This window comes from Protopterus annectens, chromosome 8.part1, assembly GCF_019279795.1.
Source record: "Protopterus annectens isolate FY-2018-M chromosome 8.part1, PAN1.0, whole genome shotgun sequence".
Lineage (NCBI taxonomy): Eukaryota > Metazoa > Chordata > Ceratodontiformes > Protopteridae > Protopterus > Protopterus annectens.
Window position 1 is genome coordinate 111,864,418 of NC_056742.1, and position 27,525 is coordinate 111,891,942.

Genomic DNA, 27,525 nt, shown 5'->3' on the forward strand with positions numbered 1-27,525 from the left:
AAGTTCCAGATGGACATGGTTCAGTCCATTCTTCCATTCTTGGAAAGGACTATTGGATGTGCTTGCTAGACCTTCAAGATGTGTATTACCACATAAATATGGACCGGCAATCCAGAAGTAATTTTTGCTTCCGGCTGGGAACCAGTCAGTAGGAGTTCAGAACACTGCCGTTTGGCCTCTCTACAGTTCCAGTGTTCACCAAATGTATGGCAGTAGTAGCAGCTCACTTGAGACAGCAAAGATTCCTGGTGTTTCCATATTTAGATGACTGGCTCATAACTGCCCCTATCAGGCATCTACTTCTAGAAGCAAAAGATATGGTTCTTCAGATGTGTTCTTTGTTAGGTATTACAGGAAATTACGAAAAAGACACACCTAGATCCCTCTCAAGAATTGAACTTCATAGGAGCAAACATATACACAATTGAGATGGTAGCATGTCTCGCATCATCAGCAGTGATGGCCATAAGAGATCAAGTCAGAAAGCTGCTAAAAATTTCAAGAGTATCTGCTTGAATGGTACTTCAAGCCTTAGGTTTTATGGCAGCAGCAATAATACTAGTTCCACTAGTGAGATTCCACATGAGAGTCGTACAGTGGCTGCTCACAGTACAGTGGTCTATCCTTCGCCAACCCATGTCAGCCGTGATAAGAATCACAAACACTTGCAAGAAGGATCTTTCATGGTGTATTTAATCAGATCATTTTATACAAGGTCACCCCTTTGTTCCACCTTTCCCCAAGGCCACACTAACCATGGGCATTTCCCAGATAGGGTGGGGGGGGGGGGACATTATCTGGGAAAAACAGTCCAAGGCTTATGTTCTACAGAAGAGGCCAAGTCGCACATAAATGTCATACAGATGAGAGAGGTGCTACTACCGTTGCAAGACTGTCAGAATGCTCTTCCCCTGCTGACAGTTGCGATTCAGTCAGACAACATGTCGGTAGTTTGGTGCATCAACAAGCAAGGGGGAACCAGATCCATACCCCTTATGTCAAGAGGAGCTCAGAGTGTGGCAGTGGGCAGTCTCATCCAACGCTTTCTGGTAGCAATGCACATTCGGTGAAGTCAAACGTGATAGCAGACAAGTTGAGGAGATCCATTATTATGCCTCACGAGTGAGACATATTCCACAAGTCAGGCCAGCCTTGCTGCAGTCTTTTTGCATCCCCTCTGAACAACAAATGCAGCAGCTATTTTGCTCTGATCACCCCAAGAAGAGTCCCCGAGGGATTCTCTTACTCACAGTTGGCCTCTCGGTCTATCATATGCCTTTCCCCAAATCTATTAATCCCCAAATTTCTTCAGAAAGTGAACAGGTTGAAGAGAGAAGTAATCCTCATTGCCCCATATTGGCCTCAACAAATATGGTTTCCCTTTCGTTGGCCTTACCTACAGAAGAAACTATGGATTCTGGATCCAATTCCAGACCTTTTGTCACACCCAACAGGTATGCCTCATCCAAATATTCACAGTCTCAAGCTGACAGCATGTTATCTCCAGTTCCGTTGATAGCCAGACAACCTGTGCTCTCTTAATCAGTGCATCATGTTCTTCTATCCTCCCATAAGCCATCTACACGAAAGTTGTATAACAGTAAATGGAGGTGATTCATACAGCGGTCTCAACAAAACAATGTAGATCCCTTTTCAGCTTCTGTCCACACTATTCAAGAGATTTTAGCACAGCTGTTTAAGGAAGGTGCAGCTTACTCTACAATAAAAGTGCAGCTAGCTGCAATTTCTAATTTTCACATTGGATTTGACGGTTCCTCCCTCGCTTCACATAAGCTGTGCAAAGCCTTCTTGAGAGAAACTGTGTTACTCAAGCCCCCTTATAAATATCCTTCACCACCTTAGGACTTAAATTTGGTATTACAAGTTATACAGCCTCCTCTTGAACCAGCAGCTACCTGTCAACTCAAATTTCTCTCTTGGAAAACCATATTTTGGTAGTCATCACATCTTCTGAAAGAAGAATGTGAGATTCAGGCGTTATCATCCCAACCACTGTACTTGGTTTTTCACAAAGATGAGGTTACTTTACGTACTGAGCCATCATTCTTGCCAATGATAGTTTCAGAGAATACGATCAACCAAGCTGTTAATCTACCAGTTTTCTTACCAAACTTCACCAATTAAGATGAATATTTCTTGCATTTGTTAGATGTTCATAGACAATTACGTTTTTACTTTCATAGAACAAAGGACATAAGAAAAGAAAGTCAATTATTTGTCTTCTTTTTGGAGACCAGATTGGGCCTTCCAATGACCAAGATTACTCTAGCGAAATGGATTATAGACTGCATATCTTTTATTTACAAGAGAGAAGGTTTAGAGCTGCTAAAACAGTTTCTGCTCATTCCACTAGAGCTATGGCCGCCACCACAGTTTTTCAGTCCAGATCATCCATGGATGATTTGATTTGGTCTCCAGGGGTGGGGTCTCCTTTGGTTTTGAAGAATATCCTTCCATAAGGCCACCCAGGAAAAAGGTAGCTGGGGAGTCTGCCCCATATGTGAGGATAAAATGAAAATTGACAACATCAGATAAAATAGTTATGTACTCACCATAATGTTCCATCTGTGTTGTCCATTTTCATTTTTTCCTCAACAACCCACCCACCGTCCCCCTGTCCCTTTCTTTGTTTTTAGATGAGAGAGTTGACATAAATTTGAAAATTGGCTAATATTGAATACCAGGAATGGTCTTACCCTTGTCCAAGGTGTTTCCCTATTCTGTTATTTACATTGTTAGCAGCAAACAAGATCTGAGGTGATTGGGAGAGAGGCATTATGAGTGTAGGGTAGGGAGCTCAAGAGCGTTTTGGTTGCTACAAGCTATTACAGTGGTCAAGGTGGATCCAAGGGATCGGATCCGACCCCATATGTGAGGGAAACAAATGAAAATGGACAACACAGATTGAACATTATGGTGAGTACATAACTATTTTTACTATCTAGATGCCAAAAATTGTCTTGCTAAACTTAACAGGGAACTCTGGACACTGATCCATTCGACCATAGCTAGATATGAGATAAAAATTACCACTTAGGCAAAAGACAACCATAAAACCTTCTTTAACTTTGTTAGAAAGCTCAGAACCAATGCTTAGTACTGCTCAGAAGTAATAGTATGTATTATCCCATACTTGGACCCAGCAGACATAGCCAATGTACTAGCTCTGTTACATTTAGCTATAACTCTCCCACATACACATTCCAAGATCACATGCCAGCATCCACCCACCCCATCCTCAAATCTCTCCCAAACAATTTTCTTCTTTCTACTGGGATATGATTGATTTACAGTGGGCACTCTGACTGGGTGTCCAATCAGCGTGCATGTACTTGAGTACTAATGGACTTTTATTATTTAAGAATATTCCTGTCTTCTTGCGCATCAGTTACAGTCCTTTTGTCATCTTGTCAGGGAAGCAAGCAAGTTTAGCATCATCCATAAATATTAATGCTACAGTGATAAATGCTTTTTTATTTACATTTGAATATGCTGAACTGTACCATTGTTTGTCATCCTTAAAAATGTTTTAAAAAAGTTCACATTGTACCCAAGTGTCTGTGATCTCTCATTCTAGTATCCTTCCACACTTCTGTTTTTGTTCCACCAGCATATGCATTGCCTTTATCATTTTCATTGTAATTATATGTAATAGCTTTTCATCAGTACTGAACAAAATTATTTTTCTTCAATTTGGCTAGTAACTACTTCTCTCCTCATTTATGCAATGTGTTTTGCCCCATCAAAAAAGTCCAACTCTGGCATATTGTGATTTATAGATTTCTTATAACACTAAACAACCACAATTTTCACTGCATTGCAGTTCTTAAAATACACTAAAGCAATGCCATCTTTCCATCCAAGAAGTGTTCCAGCATGGACTTTTTTTTTGCAGCCTCCTGCAGTTCAAATGAAGTCTGACTAAGGAAGAAAATATACATATCCTAGAAAAAATACTTGGGGGCTACATTTAATGAACAAGATAAATATAATGGAAACAGCATTGTTGGCCTTTACAGCAGCAGCAGCATCGCATTTGGTCCATGATGTTGTTTCCACTGTACCTTCTTCTTTTTCTCTTATGGCACCAATTAAATACAATTGTGTCTATCTTTGATTTGAAACTTTCTGTTACCTCCTTCCATTTACACTTTCACTACAGCTTCCATGTACAGCTTGGTGATCTAGCCAAAAGTGGTAATCTGTGGAGAGGGGTCCCTCCTTGCCAGAGCGGATTAGCTTTGGTTAAACTCATTTAATGATGAAGTAATAATAGACAAGAGTTTAGTTCACTATGTAGCTACCATCCACAGCTTGCAAAGATTTTTAGTTTATGCTCCGACTCTTCACTATGTTGTAGTGCACTAAACATGTAACACCTATAAGACTTTAAAATGTTGGCCCTGTTATGACTTAAATGTCTTAATGATGCCTTGAAAACATGCTGTTCTCACTTCAAATCACCTAACAGTTAGTGCTTCAAAGTCTAACATTTTAGAAAGGACACCACCAGAGGATATGCTCATGCAAACTTACCTACTTAATCAGAGAATCTGGCCATCTGTTACTCAAGTTCAAACCATCCCTTCTGGCTCTCCGCGTGTCATATTTGGCACTTAAATATCAGTCAGTTGTATCAGAGATCCTCAACCCTTTTACATCTGGAGTTGGCTTGCTTTAGCGGCAGTAATGGCAGCACTGCAACCTCTTAACAACTTAGCTTATTTACATGAATCATATATCGGATGTTTTGTAAAACTGCATTTGAGTCCTAATCTCACCAAGATGTTAGTCGTCTTCTCTTGTTTAAGCCTTCTTCTTAGCTATCGTGTTGCATTGTCCCATGTTTCAGAAGGAAGTGGCTTGTGGTTCCAGTATAAATGGTTAGAGTTGTATTTCTGAAGAAATATTACAGATGCATAATGAACCACATGCATTTACTGTACCTTTGTCATGTATTTGCTGCCCCCCCCCCCCCCCGGTTATATTTTCCTAGATCTTTAGCAACATTCACTTTGTGCAAATGCCTGCATTCTGTTCCTTCTGTAGGTTTTTGCTAATTTTGGCATACTTTCATAAATATAATGTGTGCTCATTCTCCTCTAGCTGTTGCCTCTTTAATCCCATCTTAAAATTGCTTACATTTAAAGTTAGTTACTGACTTGTTTATAGTCAATTCATTATTTTTATTTTGATGGAGCTTAACCTTGTTTGTGGAGATTAACTGCAAATGTTTTGACCCATATAGCACATCATTGTTTATTCTGTATTGCATTTCTCAGTTCATTGTACCCTCTGCTGTTACTTATAGTATTTTCCCTTTACACGTCAGCCCATTGTAGTAACTGTACCACTTCAGCTGTATTATGTGTGTATTAACTCCATGTTATTCTGTGCTTCTTGACTGACATATACCTTTTCAATATGTTCTGTTCTGTTTTCCATGAAATGCAGAAGCTGCGTCAAGACATCTTGTTGATGAAACCCTATTTACTTACCTGCAAAGAGGCTTTGGAGGCACGACTTTTACTACAGGTCTGTAGCTTTACTTGAAATATCAGTCAGAATATTAGCTGCTGCTGTTTTAACGTACTTGTCCTAGAACAAGTCTCAAGTTTAGTGTCTTTGAATGGTTATACCAGATTGATGCTGAATATCTAATCCCAGTACTGGTTCAGTAGTACATTAAAACCTAGCTTTTAAAAGCATAGCCTGACCTGATTGCAGTTTATGGATGCATAATGTATAATGTAGTATTTTTATATAATTGGTCTGTTTTGATATGCCTTAAGTTTGTTTTAGCGATAATAGAGTATATTAGGAATCACATGTTATGATGCTAATTAAAATGTGTCAGCATAAATCCCTGACTTTGAACCATGTGATCTGTGCTCAGATAGCAGCTCAGGCACAGAAAGAGCCAGGCGAGGCGAATGAGATTGTGAGGCTAAGGCTGGCTTGCCCATCCTGAATGGAGGGAGTGTTAGACAAGTTAGTCTCTCTCCATGGCATAAATGGATGTTTACCAGGCACCAAGTTCGTTAGTTAATTAATTTTGTTGTACCAATCCAGTCAAGGTAGCCCATGGAACTTCTGTGTGGAAGCATGCACATATTACGGAAGCATGTAGTAGTCCCCTGCTGTGACATGGGTGTTCACGTGAGTGACCAGAGAGGTGGGGCAAGTGGCTGCTTGGGCGACAGCCTCTACAATTGGTTCTCACCTAATAGGGAACAAATTGGTTGGGGTACATCTTGCCTACTAGGGAATAAATGGGCCAGAAGATAACCAATAAGGCTGATTACTGGCAGGTATCATGAGCCCAAAAAGAATATGTGGCTCTACTCTTTGAGGGAGTAAGCATGAGTTTGGTAGCTGCTCTATTTGGTAGCTGCATGTTGAAAAAGAAATAAATAGGAAAATGGAGAAGTGTAAAAAAAGCAACTGTACTAGATTGTATATACTGTACTAAAAAGAAGAGTTTAGACGTGGTGAATTTTTTAAAACAGATATGTTTTATTTAAAATTTTCAACAATAAAACACATCGAAAACACATCAAATAAACCACACTGTAGTAATTTCTAGAAAAGTCGAATGATTAACTGTGTGAAAATAGTAAATAATTGGCAAGAGACAATAGCCAAATACACTGATAGCAATATAATAGTTCAGCATTAGCCAATATGTTTTAAAGGTCCATCTTTTAAATTTAGATCACAAGCTATAATCCTGTCGTAAGGAAACTGTTGTTGAAGCATAGATTATTTGGTCAAGATGATGTGGCAGTTGTCAAAGATGCAGATCTGAGTTAATTTTTTTCAAAAGTTTGGATATTTCTGCATAATGTTGTGGAATCTTTGTGGGACTCTCTGAATTAAGAGATTGCTGGCAGAAAGATTTTCCATCCTTTTAAAGATATATCTGCCGTTTTTTTTACTAATATTTGAGAAAAAGTTTACCCCGGGCTGAGAGGAAGCAAATAATCATACTGCCTGGCTGTAAGATATTCAGAGGACAATTATACCAATCCCAGTCATTTTATTTTAGTATTTCCATATTATTTAATGCAATGCAGTATGAAGACGAGACTAGATAGGTTTGATCCCAGAGAATTAAGAAAATAAATTTTAGTATCTGTTAATTCATCCAAGCAAAAAGAATAGGTGGGTAATAAAGAAAGCCCAGCAAGTGCCACTGTAGGGTAATTCAAGTTGTGTTTAATCATAAACTGTTGATAGATAAATTTAGAAAATGTAATAAATTTAAAAATTCTCTACCATGTCATAGACAAGTTCTGGAATTTCAAATAATCAAGCTGAAATGGTCAAATTCCGAAATATTGAACCAACAAAAAATATCTAAATACTGTTTCTTTTTGCAGGTATCTGCACTGTACAGGATCACACACAGCAGACATTGGAGTATTAGTTATTTCCCCACTGTGGTGCAATCTCTGAGTTAGAATATATGAGTAGGGGTATGGGGTGAGGGAGATTTGCCCACCACAAACAGGTGTTTGGTCTGTTTGCTGGTTCAGTATTCCGAGATTCAAGCTTTTGGGTCTATCATTTAAATTTCAGTATCATGAGCATTTACTCGTGCTAGAGATCCCTATAGACACATGATGGTCAAAAGCCACGTTACTATCTACATGCATTTCCAGATCCTTGACTACAGATATTGAGTGTGAACAGAGACCACCTTTGGTAGTCATACATTTAAAAGAATCCCTTTAGTTCTATACAGAAAGCAAACCATACCACATGATCTGACCCTATCCCACTCCTAGGCTGCTTAGTAAAACAAATAATGAAGCAGCTAAACAAAATATTAACAGTAACTAAATAACCTGACTTAATACGTTCTTAGTTTGTACACTCCAAAAAATTTTTTATTTCACAAGATTTGTCACTTCCTAGACTCAGCAGTACTTCACAGACAGCTTATAGATGTAGTATTAAACTATATGGGCATGACCTAAGACAATACCTTGAATAGTCAGTACGCACTCAGTGTGATAGAATTAATAATAGTGAAGAATTTTAATTGTATATGAAGTTAATTAGTATATATGATACATAATTAGTATGTATGATGCTGACTGGAACTGGTTAAAAGCATCAGTCATGTGAAGAAACCACAAAGAGGAAATATACATTCTGGAATTTTCCAAAAATGCTTGTTCACTTTATATAAACAATGTCTGTAATGAAAAAGCAACATTACATCCTAAGACATTCAAAAAACTAAAAGTAGTACAACCAGTTGAAGCATGAATTTTATTCTCATAATGCTTATTCAGGGCACTGTTGTGTAACTAAAAATTTTAAGCAGCTGTTGCACCCTTTCCTAGGAAGTATTATATCTGTACAGTTCATGTTTCTTCCTTTGCAGTGTCTTCAGATTTTGCAGTAGATAATAAAATGCTTAAAGGTATTAAGGGCAGAACATACTGTGTACCTTGAGAAATTCACTGGTGGTGCAGTGATGCAGCGGTTAGCATTGGTTCCTCACAGCAAAATTCGGTTCGATTCTTGGCTGGGGTGCCTTCTGTGTGGAGTCTGGATGTCCTGCCTGTGGTCACCTGGGTTTCCTCTGGGTGCTGCAGTTTCCTCCCATATTCCAAAGACATGCAGCAGGTAGATTGGACACTCTAAATTGGACCTAGGTGTGTGTGTGTGTGTGTGTGTGAGTGTATGGTATGGATGAACTACTGCGGCATGTCTAGCCACCTGACAGTGTAAACCTTGGCTCTAGATGATTGTCACTGTTGAAGTGACACCCTGACCCCATGTACAAAATGGGGTAAAGAGATTGAGGATGGCTCTGTTGATTCATCGGTATTTTATTTAACAGTTTGATTTCATATAAAATTTGTAACCTCCCCAAGACTGTGTAAGCTGGAATTAGGTTTTGTTAAGTAAGGGTGTTTCCACTCCCCCACATCACCTATAGTTATTTTTTTAATTAATTTAATTTATTTTATATTTTTTAATTAATTATTTTGAATCAATAAAAAGTGTAGCAGGTAACAGTTTTATATTTTTTGGTATACTGAACCAAGAGAAAGTATGTTTACCTAGCCACTGAATGGGTGTGCTCAGCTGTTGTCTAAACCAACTGTAGTCCTTCAGAACTGGCGATCCTAAATGTGCTTCTTTTTGTTGCAAAAAAAATGGACCACTGAAAACTAAGTGGAACAGAAGTATACTGAACTGGGAAGACTTTTTTGTTAAAATTACAAGTTTGTATATCTTGGTGTATGTTATAAGTAAACTGTGTATAGCTTTAAACATTTTGTATGTGTAGTAGTTTGTGTCTTGGAACTGGAGCATAATCATGTCTACTGTGGTGAAGTTTGATATTCATTGTTTGTTAGATAAATATCTGTTACTTCCATATGCAGACCCCATATTTGGGTAAGTTCAAGGCAAGAAATTTCAGATTTTCTAGCTAAGCAGAGATTTGAAGTAATACAAGAGAAGATGAGATAAGTAGATTTTTTGCATATGCTTATGTGAATGTGTCATTATGTGTAATTCGATAGTTGTCTGTGTGTGTGTATGTGCGAGCTCATGTGCGTGCCCGTGAATGCGCGCGCACGTGTGTGAGACTTTGACCCAATGATTTAACCAGACTAATGTTACATAGTTGTTTTTTAAAACAGGAATTTGTGCTTAGTGGAGAAAACTATTTAAAAGTCAGTAAAATTCTGTAATAGGGAAGTTTTATCATCTCAGTAAGTATGTTAATGAGTAAAACCATTAATTTGGGAACTGGAACCTGTTGAGGTTTCATATGGCATTTGCAGTACTGCAGATGAAACTTACTTTTATTGGTTTGCAGTAACAGTACTTTAATAAACTAAGAATAATTTTCAATGTTATGCATGCAGTAATGGGAAGCCAGCAGCACATATAATGAAAATGTACTTTAATTGAAGTAACAGGCAGGGCATTTATTTACTTACAGCCTGCAGCTCATAATAGTAGTGAACATTGATTCAGTTTGCTTGTAGAAGAAAATGTGACCTACTTGTTTAATAGAGTACTTTTGAAAAAGAGAAAATGGGTTGGATTCAATAAATCCTACATGGCTCTGTCACCATGTATTCACGGCACAATTTGCACATGAAAGTGCACCGATTTGTATTCAATAAATAGCTCTACACAAAGTGTAAACCCGTGCAAACCAGGTAAACAATGTGACATGCTAATTAGTGGATAACCAGGTGAATTATATATTCTAATCAACCAATCCAGAATGGCAGAACTATTGAGCAAGCTATAATGGAATCATGTACATTATGTGTAGCCATCTGCTGTATACTCCAAAACCTTTTGGAATACAGCCACAGAAACTACACAGGAAAGAAAGAAAGAACGTTAGTGTTCATCTGTATGTGTAACAGGCTGAACTCTATGCTGCTGATGATGATGACAGACCTTGGGCAAGGAGGAGAAGGGTATTTAGACCCCGTTTAACTTTTCATGGTCTGCATAGTAGAAATAGTAGAATGCCTCAGAGTGGGTAGAGACACACTCCAGGAACTCTGCAACCTCTGTCATCCTTACCTGAGACCATGGAGAACCAATATTGGGGGAGACCAAGGTTTGTGTAGCATTTAGAATTTTGTCTACAGAAACCTTTCTGAGACCCACAGGAGACATTCTGGGGGTGTCGCAGGCATCAGTATCCTTGATTCTACACCAGTTTCGGACTACTGTTCTGCAGCATGCCAGTGACTATATATATTTCCCCCATACTCCTGAGGATAGAGTTAGAACTATGCAGGAGTTCTACCCCATAGCACACTTCCCTGAAGTATTGGTGCAACAGACTTCACCCACATTGAGATCAAATCAACACCCAGAGGGGATCTACATCAATAGAAAGGGGGTCTACTCCCTTAACTGCCAGGTCATGTGGGAATCTTCCCGTCTGTGTGTGCTGGCAACCCCAGCAGTTACCATGACTCTTGTATCTGGCACACCTCACAGCTTTACCTGAAACTTTCTCAGGGGTGATGTCCCACAAGGCCATTTACTGGGGGGTGCAGGGTATGCATTGGAACCATTACTGATGACATCTATCAGAAATGCACACCCACTCACTGAGGAACGCTATAACGAGGCACATGCTGAAACAGGAAACATCACAGAGCATGTGTTAGGTCTGCTGAAGTCAGAATTTCGATGCCTAGATACATCAGGGAGCCCTGCAGTACTGTTGCAGTACTTGTGCCAAAATGATTACAATATGTGCTGTCCTACACAATATCACAGTATGTGTTATCCTACACAATCTCATCCTGCAAGAACAGCTGCACCAGGAACACCAAGGGGTAGGAGCACATGTTCCACTACCACTGTCAAAGTTACCACATCCACATTCAGGTGAGAAGTCAGAGGGGGAACCCCCAGCTACTGTGGGTATATGTAGACATAGCTGTGCTCAGTATGCACTCGTTCTGGTCAAGAGGCAACTGATAGTGTGCATGACCACCTAAGGGGAAATCTTTCATCATATGCACATACATAGAGTACATTTGATACCAGGCAATGCTGACAACCTTTACTTCCCCATGTAATGGCTGTGTACTGCTAGCATCAAACAGAGTCAGCCATGAATGACAACAGTTATAACTACATGACCGTTAACATAAGTATGGAACCTGTAATAGAAAATTTAATGTGTAAGAACATGAATGAATGGCAGACACCTGCATAACTGTTACTTGTAAATGTATATAAGTAGAATGTGTGTGAGTTGTCCAGCAATGACATCAATATCTGACATGACTGACATCTGTAATATATACTTAAGCAGTTTACCAAATAACTTGCCCCATACAACTAAAATACTCACTATAGAAAAAGCAGTCCAAAGTCTACTTACCCCTACATTCTCACAAGTGAAGCAATAAGCATGACTAAAATCAGTCTCCTTACCTTCAAGTTCCTTAGTTACATGTTTACCCATTAGTGTAGATCAGTGATGGCGAACATATGACATGCGTGTCAAAGGTGACACACCACAACGTTTTGGTGACACGTCCTTGATCACAAACACCCGAGTTACCAAAGACACTGCTCTTGCATTCGTTGCTCATGTGAAGTGCATTGAATTATTTTGTGCCAGGAGCCAGTTCAGCAACACTGCTGCAGAGATAAGGAAGTTATTAATCTCAAAGACTATTTCGGTATACTTTCTTGATAGAGTCTGCAAAAGCCAGTGCTGATGTTTTCTGTTTGTGGTTACACTTTTTCAAAGGGCAAGTAATCTGCATTTCTACACGTGTGCTGTTTTATATTCCTCTCAGCTGTCCCTCTTAATCCCTCCTAAAACTGTTGATTTTTTACACGCCGTGACAATAATTGGATTTATAGAGTTGTTTTCCTTTGGAAAATGTATATTAATTCACGTTCATTTTTTCTGTCGGTGTCTCAAATTAATAGTATTAGTAGTTTAAAACTGTCCATGTCTCTTATTTCTAGGTTTGTCCCTTATTCTGTTGAGATCTATCCCTGATGTATTGAGAATTATGGTGTTTCATTTATTTATTTATTTTAATTTATTTTTGTTGGGGGGGGACACACCAGCAGAGTCAAGTTAGGCATTTTCTGAATTTTTGACATGCTGAACCCAAAAGGTATGTCATCAGTGGTGTAGATTCAGCCCTTTTGAGCACTCTGGAGATGCAAATGAAGTGTGAACTCGTTAGAATTGCTGAATACCAAACTTTCGACTTTGTGTAGCAGATGTAAACCTAGTGTAGCTTCTACATCATGGTTAGGTACTAATGGCTTGCAACTTTGAATGATTACTCTAACTGAAGCAAAACACAATAATCCTCAGACACCCTGCTGTGAAGTGGGTGTGTCAGTGAAGATATACTTGCAAAATGTGGAACTAACTGCAATGAGCTTTTAAACAAAACCAAGCACCCCACATGCATATTTCTTTGGCATAATAGCTCCGTTTTCTGTTCTTTGCTGAAAACTGTTGTTCAGTGTCATGTATTTGTATCACAACTTGAAAGGAAAAATGAGAGGATATGCACTAGACATTGCATGTCTGATAGTAAAGCAGAGATAAGGGAAGGATTTCCAGAATAAAAAGAGAAGGCAGGGCTGCAGTTTTGCAGACATATTCATAAGTATTGAGTGACGTGATCACTTATTCCATTAAATATGTTATCTACACATGTACAGTCAATGAGAATGTCGTACTGTATGAACTGTTTAATACTGGATATGAAATGGGACTTGTTTGTATATTGCAAAGTTGTGTCTGTGGCAGAGAGGTAACCCAATACAACTGTGTTGCATAAGGGCAGTAGTCTGATGGTTCAAATCCAGAGCTAATGTTTATAAACATTTGTTTCCCTGTTTTAACTTTTTTATTTTGTTTTTATTTATTTATGTATTTATTGCCTTTACCATGTGAATGGTGTGTGGCATAGCTCAAATATGATTTACTGCATAAGGAAAAGGTGAAAATTTTAATTTCAGTTGGCTTACACAGTCCAAACACACTTGGTGGCACTGTGCGATGTCAGCACTATGGATGGTAATGACTGCAGAAATTCCACCTGTTAGCTGACTGTCTATGAAGCACAAGGTATAAATACTGTGAGCTAAAAAAAAAGGAATAGAGGTAAAGCAGGGTTCTAGTCCCACAGTAAATATTTTTAGTGAGGGGGTACATAATGAGTACTTACACAACTAATATGTGATCTGATGTCACTTTCATTCGTTCCTCAACCTATGAGACAAGCCTGATGGGTTCAAAAAAATGCACTTCCTGTAGGCACAAGATTCCTCAATCTGATGCCCACAGAGAGTACATTTACTGCCTAGAGCCTAGTCATTCGGATGTGACTTGCAATATTTGTGCTGGTTTCAGTGCCTGTCCTCTTGTGGAACACCACAAGTTAGTTCTAAAGGGTCTTCTTCCTCAATCTGCTTTTGTTGCTGATCCATCTAGAGAATCAGGGGGGTCCAACCCCTACAAGGAAGCATAAGGAGCCCAGAAAGCACAGAAAATGCTCTCCTGCTCTGTCTCCACAAAAAAGAGCTACTTCTGAGCCACTAGCCAAGACTCTGAAACTTTCGGATCCTAGGCTTTCAGATCTGACACAAACATTATTATCACCTCCTCAGCTCTTAGTCTTAGACTCTTAGTCCCTCCCTGGAGGTTGCATCTCCTACCATGTGGTCTCCCTTTCTTCATGGACTCCAAAGAAGTCTTCCAGACCTCCATCCATGTCATCCTCTATTAGATCTTCCCGGAAACTTTCTGAAGCAGAGATTTACAGGATGATGAGCAGATTCCTCAGGACATAGATACAGATGGGGGTTTTGCCTGCTCCTGCCCACATCTGATCCATGAGTGACCACCCTACCTTTGTGCCTCTGATTACTCCTTCTCCGATCCGACCTCTGTTTTGGAGCCCTTGGATCTGAAGGTAACCAGAGTCAATATGTCATATTCAGTGGCCCTTCCTTCCTCTACTCCGACAACTTCTCTGTTCCGATTGTCTCCGACTCTGTTGGAGCACTACGAATCCTGGAGCCAAAGTGTCTGTGTCAAATCCAATGGAATTTCCTCTACTCTGAACTGTTCGGAGGTGTCACTATCCCTCGGATCATTGGCACTTGACAGCTCGGCTCAGACCCCCAGGTCGGGACAGGTGATCCGTGATGGTTTGGAGTTGTCTGCTCCTAGAGCCATGGTTCAGGAGAGATTGCTTTTTGCTTCTCCAGCTCCTTCTGCATTCAGGGTGGTGGAGAGGGTATTCTCCCACCCAAGAATTGCATCAACTCTACCTCCTTTGGATCCTACTCCTGTTCTGACTTCTGCGCCTGAGCCTGCTCATCCTCCTCTGGAACAGCCAGACCCTATGAGCTTCTGAGCAGCTCCCTCTCCAGAGCTTCCCGTCTCTTATGACACCTCCCCGGAACATTTCAATGAAGAGGTCCCTCGAAAGAGACTGTGCAAGCGGAGGCAGTTGGATTTCCCTCAGGAGTCACTGACAAAAGACACGGACTTTGATAAAGGGGAAGGGTCCCCAAGATCTCCAGTGGATGATGTCTCCTTTGGAGACTTCCTTAAAATCTTTTGCCAGAGAAGTGGATGGTCTACCCAAAGCCCTTCCTCAGAGGAATTGGTGTTTCTGGAGGCCTTCAGGTCTGGCCCATCTACATCTTGGGTGTCTTCCCCCCTGAGGATGACCTTATTGACCTTACCTCCCTCAGGGCATGGAAGGAGCTGGACACTGTGGAGTCCATTCCAAAGAGAGCTGACAAGATCGTTAGTGCCCTGTTAGATAAGCAGCACTTGACAAAAGGTTCCCCGGTACATGTCATGGTTGTTGCGGCTGCCACTAAAAGGAGCTAGCCAAACAGAGCTCCACTGTCCATCCCCCAGCAGGGAGTCTAAGGCTTTCGACAGATTTGGGAAGTGGGTGTGCTCATCAGTGATTTTCATGTAATGATTGGTGAAGTACCTGGCACACTTCACCAGACTACAGAGGAACTTAATTAAGGAAAGCTCTAGCTCTGCCCCAGAGTCCATGTCTGCAGAGGAGCAGAAAACCATGTCTGCAGAGGAGCAGAAAATCTTTCCCTTCAGATTGGCCACCCTATAGTTTATCTCTAATGCGTCCATGAGGCTAATCTCAAATGCTGCATAGGATACCTCAAGGGCTGTAGGTTCAGACATTGCTATAAGGCATCATGCTTGGATGCGGCTCTGTGACTTTGAGAAACCTGTTAAGGTGTCTTTGATCAGTGCTCCAGAGTCTTGGCTGGTGGCTCAGATGTAGTTCTTTTTTGTGGAGACCAGGCAGAAGAGCATTTTCTGTGCTCCCTGGGTTCCTTCTGCTTTCTTGTCGGGATTTGACCTGTGATTCTCTAGATGAACTAACAGCAGAAGCAGGCTGAGGAAGAAGACCCTTTAGAATTAAATTGTGGTGTTCCACAAGAGCATGGGCATTGAAACCAGCACAAATATTGCAAGTCACATCCAAATGACTAGGTCCTAGGCAGTAAACACACTTCCTGTGGGTATCAGACTGAGGAATCTTGTGCCCACAGGAAGTGCATTTTTTTAAGTCAACATTCTTGTCTCACAGGTTGAGGAAGAATGAAAATGGACAACACAGATGGAATGGTATGGTAAGTACATAACTTCTTTGTAGCTATTGTCTTTTTCTGTGTGTGCATTGCCTACCTGTGCACAAATATGGCTCATCGCTTAAGTAAAAAAGTGAAAATTTTAATTTGGTTCACCTTCCTCTGTGCAAACAGTCTCAGCAGTGATACACAGCTGTCAGCACTCTGGACAGTGCTGAGTGTGGAAAACACTCCTGCTGCTTAGCTTTCCCTGTTACACCAGTTGTCAGTGCAGTAAGTTCATGGTCAGAACACAGGTGGGTGTGAGTTCAAATCCAGCAGGCTCTACTGTTTAGTAACAGTGTCCCACTGTCATTACTTCCAAAACTTTGATTATAAAGATAATATTGCATACCAGTAGCAATGTACACCAGGTTGATTGACATAAAGCTATCATTACTGCTTGCATGCACATACTTTTGTATGTGTTATAGCTCATTAATGACTGTCATATGATCCCCAGTTGTTTGTGTGTGTGTAACTGGTTTAGCATGACAATGATGATTATGTAATAAAAAATGAAGTTGCAAATCTCTTTACTGGGCACAGTAGTTTTCTAATAGTCATCTAGGCCCCTCCAGAATGTATTCTGAGGTATGTATCATAACCCCAAACTCTATTACTAAAGTTGTGTATTGTCAGGCATTAGTCATGTATCACACCTGAGAATGCATGAGCCAGGACCCTTTAAGTCACACATATACTGGTCTAATTGAAGTATAACACCAGTCAGTAGCGTTGTCGCCTCACAGTAAGACGCTGTCTGGTTCGATTCTCAGCTAGAGCGTCTTCTGCATGGAGAGATGCGTGAATGGGCATCCCTTCGTTGAAGGTTGTGCGTCAGGGCTGGTAACTCGGCACATAAAAATCAACTACCAATCATTAGCGGACCGGAGTTCCACTGTGGCAACCCCTAACTGGGAAAAGCTGAAAGACACAACAACATCTTTAATGACAGTGGTTGGCAAATACTTCTTTTGTGGCTGCAAGGAATAATCACCTGTGTGGCAATTTATGCATTCTCTTTTACATAGGTTTGAATCCCACCTCATGCAAATTACTTTTTAATAGTGTACAAGTACCAACAAAATATGTGCCAAGTCATCCTATTGATCCCTCCAAAGTCAAGGCTTAAAAGTCAAGCCAGTAAGCACTTCAGTGTTGACCATTGGACAAGGTGTGACCAGGTATAGCATCACACATGCTGAAGATCACTGCCAAGTTTCACATCATCATTGCTGTTTCATAAAATCCCTTCCTCTTTGGCAATGTCTCTCTGTACTTATCATCACACAAATGCGGTTGGCATGGTCATGCGTGTTTGTGCACTGGTCGTAAAACATGAGATCACAATTTGGCAGGAAACCATTGCTACTGTTCTTGGAGGACCTCTGCAGATGTGGCAGGTGATAGGAATGATGGTGCCAAATTCAGGGCACACAGAGGTGGGGTGTGGAGGAGTCCAAAATCTTAGTTGCAGTCCTCATCAAGCCCTACAGCTGAAGGCTGTTGCAGGGGGACTATACTGGGTCTCATTACAAGGCTGAGGCTTGGAGCATCCTAGCCAAGGCTGTCTCTAGTGCAACTGGCATACCACACAATGTGGAGAAGTGTAGGCACCATTACAGTGGTCTTAAGAGGTACAAGCAGGTAGAACTCTACCAGTGGCTGGATGAGTTTTGAATGGCAAACACCCCCCAGTTATGTAAGTGTACAGATCAAGAAATTTGAAATGATATAAAGTGGTGAACATAGCCAAGACTGGTATGAATAATGCTTTAATATCTCTTCTCTAATTCTCTGTTTTGCAGCTGCAGATGAAATTGTGGCAAACAGGGTGGCACATGCTGAGAGATTGGCATGACTCAGAGAGACAAGGGGTCTCTCTGCATCACAACTGGCCCTTATTTTATTAATTATTGTGATCCCATAGATTAGTAGCAACTTCAGCATGATTACCTTAACTGTTAACAGCAAGCATGCACACTTTCTCCAGTAGCTGTTGGTGATTGTATTAGGCAAGTGTAACAGTGTATTCAGATTATGTGGGTTCAATTCCCACAACTAACATATAGATTCATATTCAACAGTATAATTTTTAAAGTTGAAATGCAGCAATATTAGTTTTAATGCCATGTTGTTAACTTACTAGTATCTTTGAAGGCATTTATAGAATATGTGCATATTCCAAGGCTTACTTGTAACAATTCATAATCATCTTTGGGGGTGCGAAAGCTCTGTAGTTAGAATAATATAAATGGCTGTTTATTGTAATAAGGAATGAATGTGACACATCATGGTTCTATTCATCTCCTTTCTTTTTTGTCTCACCCCACCACTTATCTCTCTTTTTGGGTTACATGGAATCACACCATTCTGATGTCATACATTTCTGCCAACAAACCAAATACATTTCAGCACAGGAAGGTGGGCCAGCTGATGGAGCTCAGCCTGCCAACCCTCCACTGGCTGCCAGACCAACACCCAGAACCTCTTGGATGCATCCTAGCTGTACTGCCTCCACAACCCCTGCCCTACCTGGTACATCCTCATCAGGTAGTAGTGCTGTGGATGGTGGTACAGTGGTATCCTCCAGGAGTACTGGTGAAAGCGGTGATTATATCACCAGCCAGAAGCTGCCAGGGATGGTGCAAGATATAATAGAGAGTGGCATTGGTGCACACATTAGTTAAGTGGAGAAGTTGCACCTAAAAATCGAAAAGAAATTCCTACATTAAGCATCCTCACAGGCAACTGAGGAAGGGGGCAGTGATGACAGTTCTGAGGGTGAGGACTAAATTCTCACTGTTTCCATGCTTGACAGGCATGTGACTCTGATGTCCACTACCTTTCCTCAGTCATGGTGTCCCCCCAGTCTTTTTGTGTCCTTGACCATCCATGTATCTGCCTTGTATGTCCGGTTTGTCTGCACTTGCTTCCTCAGCCACCATACCTACCTGACCCTCACATTCCTAGGTCCCTTCTCCAACATTCATCTATTTTTGAGACCAAAAAAAAAAACAGGCTTCTGTCACAAAAAATAAATTAATTAATTAATTAAATAAAATTGTCCCATACATAGCTCTCCACTTGACATATGTGTCTTATCGATGCATTTGATTTGGTCCAGTTGGCTGTAGAACATTATTGCATTGCTGTCAGCCATCAATGTTGTGGTGACAGGCCAAATTAGTCAAATTGTGTCTACATGTCCACATTACTGTGGTGAATTGAATGTCCCATCCTGCAAATGCCTGTATTGCTTCCCCTTTGTTGTTCCTTCTGCTTGCCTCCCCCATTTCACCACTTTCCTGTCAACCTCATTTTCACATGTTTAATCTGGTCAAAAAATGAATTGCACACAACACACTTAGGCAGAAATGACCCATAAAAAGCCTTTACATTTTGTCCTCTGCATTTGCTTGAAGTTTGGCATTGCGCACCAATGCCAAACAGTGGTGAATGGATGTTCAATTCTTATGGCAAAGCCTGGTGAGTTTTTGCCATCAGCTACACTAGTCCAGTTATCATGCAGTACTGCTTAAACTTGCTGCACTACAGGAACACAGAATAAAACAGAATAAAGGCACTACTTTGAAAGAGTTACTCACTCTCCATCTATTGATTCCAATGGACCAGCAGTTAGGCCAAAAGAAGGAGTTCAATATGCTCCTATTTTTCAAAAATTAATGTTTTTTTTCTCAAACAGGGTTTGGAACGGAATTCAAGATCACAGAGCAGAGAAAGGAAGAGGAAGAAATTATTTCCACGAGTGATAAACCAGATGGTTTGATTGTTAATATTTCCCAGATGGTATTAAGTGAGGAACAAACTAAAATCCTTAATCAAGGACTCACCTTTATACCTTCCTTACACTCTAATTTAAATGAATTTAGTTTGGATTTAAAGTATTTCTACAGAAATATTACCCTGAAAAGTATTTTTGGTACACAACAGCAATCAAGCAGCACCTGCTTTAAGAAACCAAGCACTTTTGTACCAGAAAATCCCCCGAATGTTGAACTTTTTGCTCGACTTTGCGAAAATTAAATTTATACCCAAAGACAAGCAGGGGGTAATAGTCAACATTTTTTCAATATTTCTACAAAAGAAAGGTTAGCGCTAAATCATTTGAAGCAAGATGAGACAGTTGAGATTAAACCAGTGGATAAAGGAGGTGCCATCGTTGTTATGGATGCAACATGGTACGTCAGTGAAATAAAATCTATGCTGAGTGATACGCATACCTACCACAAACTTAATGGGAATGATGTGAGGTCTCCTATTGCTAAAGTCAGCAATGATTTAAAGGGGCTTTTTCTGGATGGCTACTTAAGCAAGGAGCTGTTTGAAATTTTCAGGGTGGAGCATCCCACTAAACCCACGATTAGTGGGTTACCCAGGATACATAAGGAAAGGTATAACCCTCCATTACGACCAATTGATGTCCTTCAAGGATGCATCTGCAGTCCTAACATAAGGGTTGTCCTGCCTCAGGCAGCCCTTCGGTCGGCCGGATTCCAAAGTCTGGGTCTGGCCTCTGCTGATGTCGCACTTCACCCGACGTCATAGCTGCTGTTTATTGGGTATAAAGGCATCAGCCAACGCCATTTTCCTCAGTCTTTCTTGCCACGCGGTGCCCGAAGCAGAAGCTGTTCGCAAGTGCCGGTCGATCAGATCCAGAGATTTCTACTACCGAAGACTTCTAAAAAGCTAAGTACCCCGTTGGGGACTCTTTCTTGCCTCAGCCGATGTCAGACAAAGTAAATAATTGTTTAGCTTGTGGGAAACAAATACCTCATAAGGATTTCCACTCTTACTGCCTTCCTTGCTTAGGCCCAGACCACGAAGTATCAGCTTGTCTAGCCTGTGCATCCTTCAACCGACGGACACTTAGACGGCAGTCAGAGTTTGCAGAGGAGTTTTTTGGTCCCGCTTTTGCATACAAAATGCCATCGGAGACTCCGACTACTCAATTAGCTAAAAAGCGCAAGGAAAAGGACCGACATTCGCGGCCCGCGGTTTCGGCTGAAACCACGGTTAGGCCAACCGCGAATGTCTCGGTTTCGGCTGAAACCGAGCCCCCGGTTCTTCCTTCGGCCGAAAGCATGCCTCCGATAGCTGAGGCCTCACAGAGCATGGCTGAATCTGCTACTGAATTTACTGCTACAGAAGCAGGCACCCAGGATTTGTCAGACACTATTCCTTTAGACATATCTACCCCTGCACGTGGGGCTGCTAGACCCCCTGCTTCCATGTCTATCAAGGCTTTTGCCAGGGCTAAAGCAGCTAAATCTTCTAAGGCCTTGCCTGCCAAAACTCCTTCACATAGGCCTACCTCTAGTTCCCAAATACTCAGCCTGGCTGAGGATCTCATTTCTTTGATCAGAGGATCCCAACCTCACCCAGACAGGGTCTCTCAGCCCCCTCCAGACAAGAGGCCTAGGACTGAACCCCCGGAACCTGTCTCTACAGGTTATTCCTCGGATGACTCAGACATTTCAGACCGTCACGAAGGCCCATATTCTCCTTATGAGGATTCTGATGCAGAAGACTCCATTCCTTCTGCTTCTCCTCCTGAAGAATTTTCCTTTGGGGAAACCTTGCATGCTATGAGGGAACACTTTCAATGGCAGGGCCAGGATTTTTCAGATTCAAGGAAAAGGCTAAGGACCTTTTTACACTTACCACAGCATAGGCCTTTAGCCATTCCGCCAGTACTAACAGTTGTTGATGATGCATATAATGATGCCTGTACTGCTCCTGATTCTCTTCCTCCGGCCCCTGCCAAGCCAGACAGATATTACAGGGTCCCGGACACACACTACCATTTGTATAAGGCTCCTGTTGCAGACCCTGAAACCATTTCACAGGGCCCTAAAGGTGTGGCAGCTGCCTCTGCCAAAACCCTCTTCCTCTGAAAGGGAATCTAGAGCATTAGAGAGATGGGGTAAAAAGGTTTATACTTCTGCTACTCTTTCGGCCAGGGCCTTGAACTGTCAATTTCACATGATTCAGTAGCAGGAATTTTTGTTAGACCAGCTAAATAAAAAACTGTCTTCTCCTGAACCTTTAAACCGCAAGTCCCTTCAGGATTTGGTACATAACTCTCAGCAGGTCAGTAACCATTTTTTAAAATGTGGCTATGATGCACTGGAGGCTTCCTTTAGATCAGCTATGACTGGAACAGTGATTCGAAGGCATGCCTGGTTAAAAGAACAATCCTTACCAGACCATGTTAAGTCAAAACTCCTAGATGCTCCCATGGAGAAACAAAGTTTATTTGGCTCCCCTGCACAGGAGGTTCTAAAGAAGGTGGAAGAAAAAGCAAAATCTGTCCAAACAGTCAAGGATTTCTTACAGGTCCAACCTCCGAGGTTTAGCAGAAATTGGCCTTCGAAGAATTGGTCCTTTCCAGACAACTTCAGAGCGCAGAGAGGCAGAAATAGATGCCCAAGAGGCAGAGGTCAATCTAGGGGTGCCTACAGGGGACGTCAGTGGCAACCTACCAACCAGAGAAGTACTGCCACAGAATCAACTACAACCACTTCCACAGGGCAGACACAATGACTTGGCTCTAGTTCCGCCTACCAGGGAACAACTGGAAGCACCCTTGGGCGGAAAACTAGCCTTATTCTCCGACAACTGACATTACATTACAGGAGACAAATGGACTTTACAAACAATAGACAAGGGGGCTACAGGTTTCACTTCCACACTCTACCAAAAAAGAGAGGAATGCCAAACCTACCACCAAGCCAAAAAACAGACGCTCTAAGACAAATCAACAACTTACTAAGGATGAGAGCTATAGAAGAGGTGCCACCTATGGAACAAGGCCAAGGATTTTACTCCAGGCTTTTCCTTGTACCAAGAAAAGAAAATCAATGGAGACCTATTCTAGACTTGTCCGCACTGAACACATACCTCATTGTTCCAAAATTCAAAATGCTGACCCTCCAGCAGCTTCTTCCCATGCTGGGCAAGGAGTCTTGGCTGGTGACTCTAGATCTCAAGGAGGCATACCTGCACATCCCTATATGACCAGATTGCAGAAGACACCTCAGATTTCTTGCAGGATCAGAGCATTATCAATTCTCAGCATTGCCTTTTGGCTTATCTACTGCGCCCAGAGTATTCACAAAATGCCTGGCATCAGTAATTGCTCATTGCAGACTTCAGGGAATTCAAATTTACCCATACCTGGACGACTGCCTAATACAAGCGGACAACAAGGCAAAACTAACAAAAGATTTGGAAAATGTCATACAACTGTTGCAAGCCTTGGGATACACAGTCAACATGCAAAAGTCAAGACTAGTACCATCCCAAAGGATAACATTCTTGGGTGCAGAACTAGATACATCAACTCAGATGGCTTTTCTCACAGAAGAAAAACAAAAGCAACTACCAGTCTACTTCATGACATTAACAACACAAACTCAGCTTACTGCAAGGAAAGTCCTGCAAGCCCTGGGCTACATGGCATCCTGCATAATATTGGTTCCGCATGCCAGGCTGCATATGAGAAAGCTACAATGGTACCTAAGGAATGTATGGTCTCAACACAAGCACAGTCTAGAAGCCCAGATTCCAATAATTCCATGCCTGAAGCAAGAATTCCTGTGGTGGGCTTAGGCCTGTCAGTTGAACAGAGGCTTGCCTTTCCACAAACCTCATCCAAGCCAGACCATCACCACGGACGCCTCAGACCTAGGATGGGGGCACACATGGTGGACAAGTGTATACAAGGCCTATGGACCCAAGACCAGCTGAATCTACACATAAATCTAAAGGAGATGCTGGCAGTGAAACATGCAATCCAGGCATTTAGACCACTCCTTCAACAGGGTCATCTGCTGATAAGGACGGACAATACCACAGTCATGTGGTACATCAACAAATAGGGAGGTACACATTCATATCCTCTATGCCGGATGGCAATGGACCTGTGGAATGTGGCCCTGAATCTCAACATTCAACTTCAGGCCAGATTTATACCAGGAAAAGAAAATTATCTAGCAGACACCTTAAGCAGAACTACCACGGATGCTCACGAATGGATGCTGCATCCAGCTATCTTCAAAGCCATAACAAAGAAATGGGGACTACCACAGATAGACCTGTTTGCCTCCCCACACAATCACCAATTGAAGAAATTCTGCACAAGAGCATACCACGCACTTGCTTGGAGGGTGGACTCCCTTTCCTTCAGCTGGAAAAACCTGACAGCATATGCATTTCCACCTCTTCCCTTGATGTACAAAGTTCTACTGAAGATCAGAGAGGATCAGCCAAGGGTAATTCTGATAGCTCCAGACTGGCCGAGGCAACATTGGTACCCGCTACTGAGAAGCATGTCTCAGACACACGCATGGCCTCTACCTCTATGTCCCTTACTACTAACACAGGACAACTACAAGATCCTACATCCAAACTTGAAAACACTGCAGCTAGCTGCTTGGAATATTGCATAAAACAAAATAACCCAGGTTTATCTCAGAGGGTTAAGGACATTATCCTGGAGGCACGCAGACCCTCCACAAGGAAGACTTATTCAGCCAAGTGGAAAAGATACCTCATTTGGAGTGCAGCAAAGGGAGAAAATGTCTCATTGGCAAACATAGCACACATCCTGGAATATTTAGCAGAGCTGTTCCACAATGGCCTGTCTTACTCCTCCATTAAGATTCCTGCATCAGCAATTTCAGCAGAATACAACATGGATCCTCCTGTCTTCTCTCATCCTCTACTCAGGCAGTTCTTGAGAGGAATCAAAAATGTAAAACCTCCAAGGAAACCACCTTTACCTACATGGGATCTCAACTTTGTGCTGGAAAAGTTAACACTTCCCCCTTTTGAACCAGCAGCAACAGTAGAATTACAATTCTTGTCTTGGAAAACTGCTTTCCTGCTAGCAATTACTTCAGCAAGAAGGGTGTCTGAGTTACAGGCATTAATGGCAGTACAACCCTTCCTTATCTTCCATCAGGACAGAGTCTCTCTGAGAACTAACCCTACCTTTATGCCAAAAGTGGTCTCCAGAGTATCATTGAACCAAGCGATTCATTTACCTACATTCTTCCCCAACCCACAGAACAGGGGGGAAAGACTGCTACATACCTTGGATGTGCACAGACAATTACGCTACTATCTGGACAGAACTAAGACCAGCAGAAAACTGACCAGCTTCTGGTAGCATATGCAACAGGAATGCAAGGAAAAGCAATTTCAAAACAGACAATCTCAAAATGGATAGGAAATTGCATTCGATTTTGCTACTCTTTTCATGGAAAGACAGCTCCTGATAATATCAGACCTCATTCCACAAGAGCTACAGCCACCACTACAGCTTTCCTACGAGGAGTGGCTACCAAAGACATTTTAGAAGCTGCTACTTGGAGCTCCGTGCATATATTTGCCAAGCATTATAATCTTCCCTTATACTCTAGATCCCGAGCAGGTTTTGCAACTGCTGTTTTGCAAGGGATCTTAACTACACCATCTTTATCTTAGTGCCACCTCCCCCAGTTTGGCTATGGTATTCTACCCATATGTTAGGACTGCAGATGCATCCTTGAAGGACATAGTACAGTTTTGTACCTACCATAAATGTAGATGTCCGATAGGTATGCATCTGCAGTCAGGATTACCCACCCTCCTTCCCCTCTGTGGTATTCCTAGGGTATTTACCCCTCTTTTAGCTAGCTGGGGGAATCTATTATGGTGTATTTGTTTGTATATATGTATATATATATATATATTTTTTTTTTTTTTTATATGGTTTGCGCTCTACTGTTTGGAATTATTTGCATTTATCCAAATTTAGCCTTCCTAGAGGGCACCTGGCATCTGGGGCAAGAAACACTGAGGAAAATGACGTCGGCTGATGCCTTTATACCCAATAAACAGCAGCTATGACGTCGGGTGAAGTGCGACATCAGCCGAGGCCAGACCCAGACTTTGGAATCCGGCTGACCGAAGGGCTGCCTGAGGCAGGACAACCCTTATGTTAGGACTGCAGATGCATACCTATCGGACATCTACATTTATGGTAGGTACAAAACTGTACTTTTCGAGATGTGGTTGGATAACAGAACCATTGTCGATTATGTAGAACAGATTTTGAAACGATATTTAAAACATGCAAAGATGGTATTAAGGGATACAGGTGATCTCTTGAAGCATTTGCACCGTACTATAGATAACAAAGATATTCCTACTAATCTGCTCCTTGTGACCATGGATGTCTGCAACCTCTTCATGGTGATTCATAATTCATATGGAATAGAAGCCTTTAGAACTTTCTTGGTTAACCTGAATGTGAGGAATGACATTATATATGATCTTTTGCAACTAATACTGGAGACTAATATATTTGTCTATGGGAATGACAATTGTCTACAGAGCTGGGGTGTGGCCATGGGTACCCCGTGTGCCAACAGTTACTCCACCCTTGTTTTAGATCAATGGGAGAAGACTAAAATTCCTGAATGAAGCTAATACTTGGTTGAACCAACTAAGGTTCTATGGACGTTTTGTAGATGACGCGTTTATTTTATGGGATGGCAGTGTTCAGGATTTGTTAGACTTTCGTGATTTTTTGAATGGAACTACTGACTTCCTCAAGTTCACTGTTAGTTATTCGGAAGATCAGATTGACTTCTTGGATGTGAGGCTTATATACCAGCAAGGTTCAGGCACTCACACCTCCATCTATCGAAAAGAAACATGGAGAAATCACTATCTCTATAGAAATAGTATGCATCGCAATCATGTTTTCAAGAACATAATGGAAAATCAAATCATCAGGACCTAAAGGCTATGTACTAAAAATAATGACCTAGAGAAAGAAACTAATACAATACAAGAACTTCTTCGGAAAAGAGGATATTGAGAAAATGAGGTTGACATAAGCTCAACCAAACTAAAGAAAATTAGGGAAACAAATAGGTATCCCTTTTTCAGAAAGAAGAATGTAATAAGCGAAGGTTTGAACGCCAGTAGAGGAAACACTGATTCTAGGAATACCTTGAAATGTTCATTAACTTATAGCTCAGATTCTAAGTTTGTATGTGATACTATCCATAGGTATTGGTCCATCTTAACTGAAAATGACAAAACAAGAGAGATTGTAGGAGAGACACCACATTTAGCCTACAAAAATAAGAAAAATTTAAAAAGGGTTTTATGCATGAAGGATGGTTTCCCTAGGAAAAATATAATACACACATCAAAGAAAGGGAGTTTTAAATGTGGTCGATGTAAAGCTTGTCCCTACATTAATACTAGCAACTGTTTCTTCCATCCAACTGCTAACAAATC

General features: G+C 41.3%; 1 protein-coding gene across 3 annotated transcripts in view; it reads left to right on the top strand.

The window, feature by feature from the left end:
• Positions 1-27,525, top strand: part of DEF8 (differentially expressed in FDCP 8 homolog) — a 1,140,218-nt gene that overhangs the window by 847,015 nt on the left and 265,678 nt on the right. For all 3 annotated transcript variants that reach the window (XM_044081732.1, XM_044081731.1, XM_044081734.1), the window contains one exon: positions 5,476-5,556. In XM_044081732.1, coding sequence (XP_043937667.1) covers positions 5,476-5,556 — 81 coding nt within the window. The remainder of the gene's footprint in view (positions 1-5,475; positions 5,557-27,525) is intronic.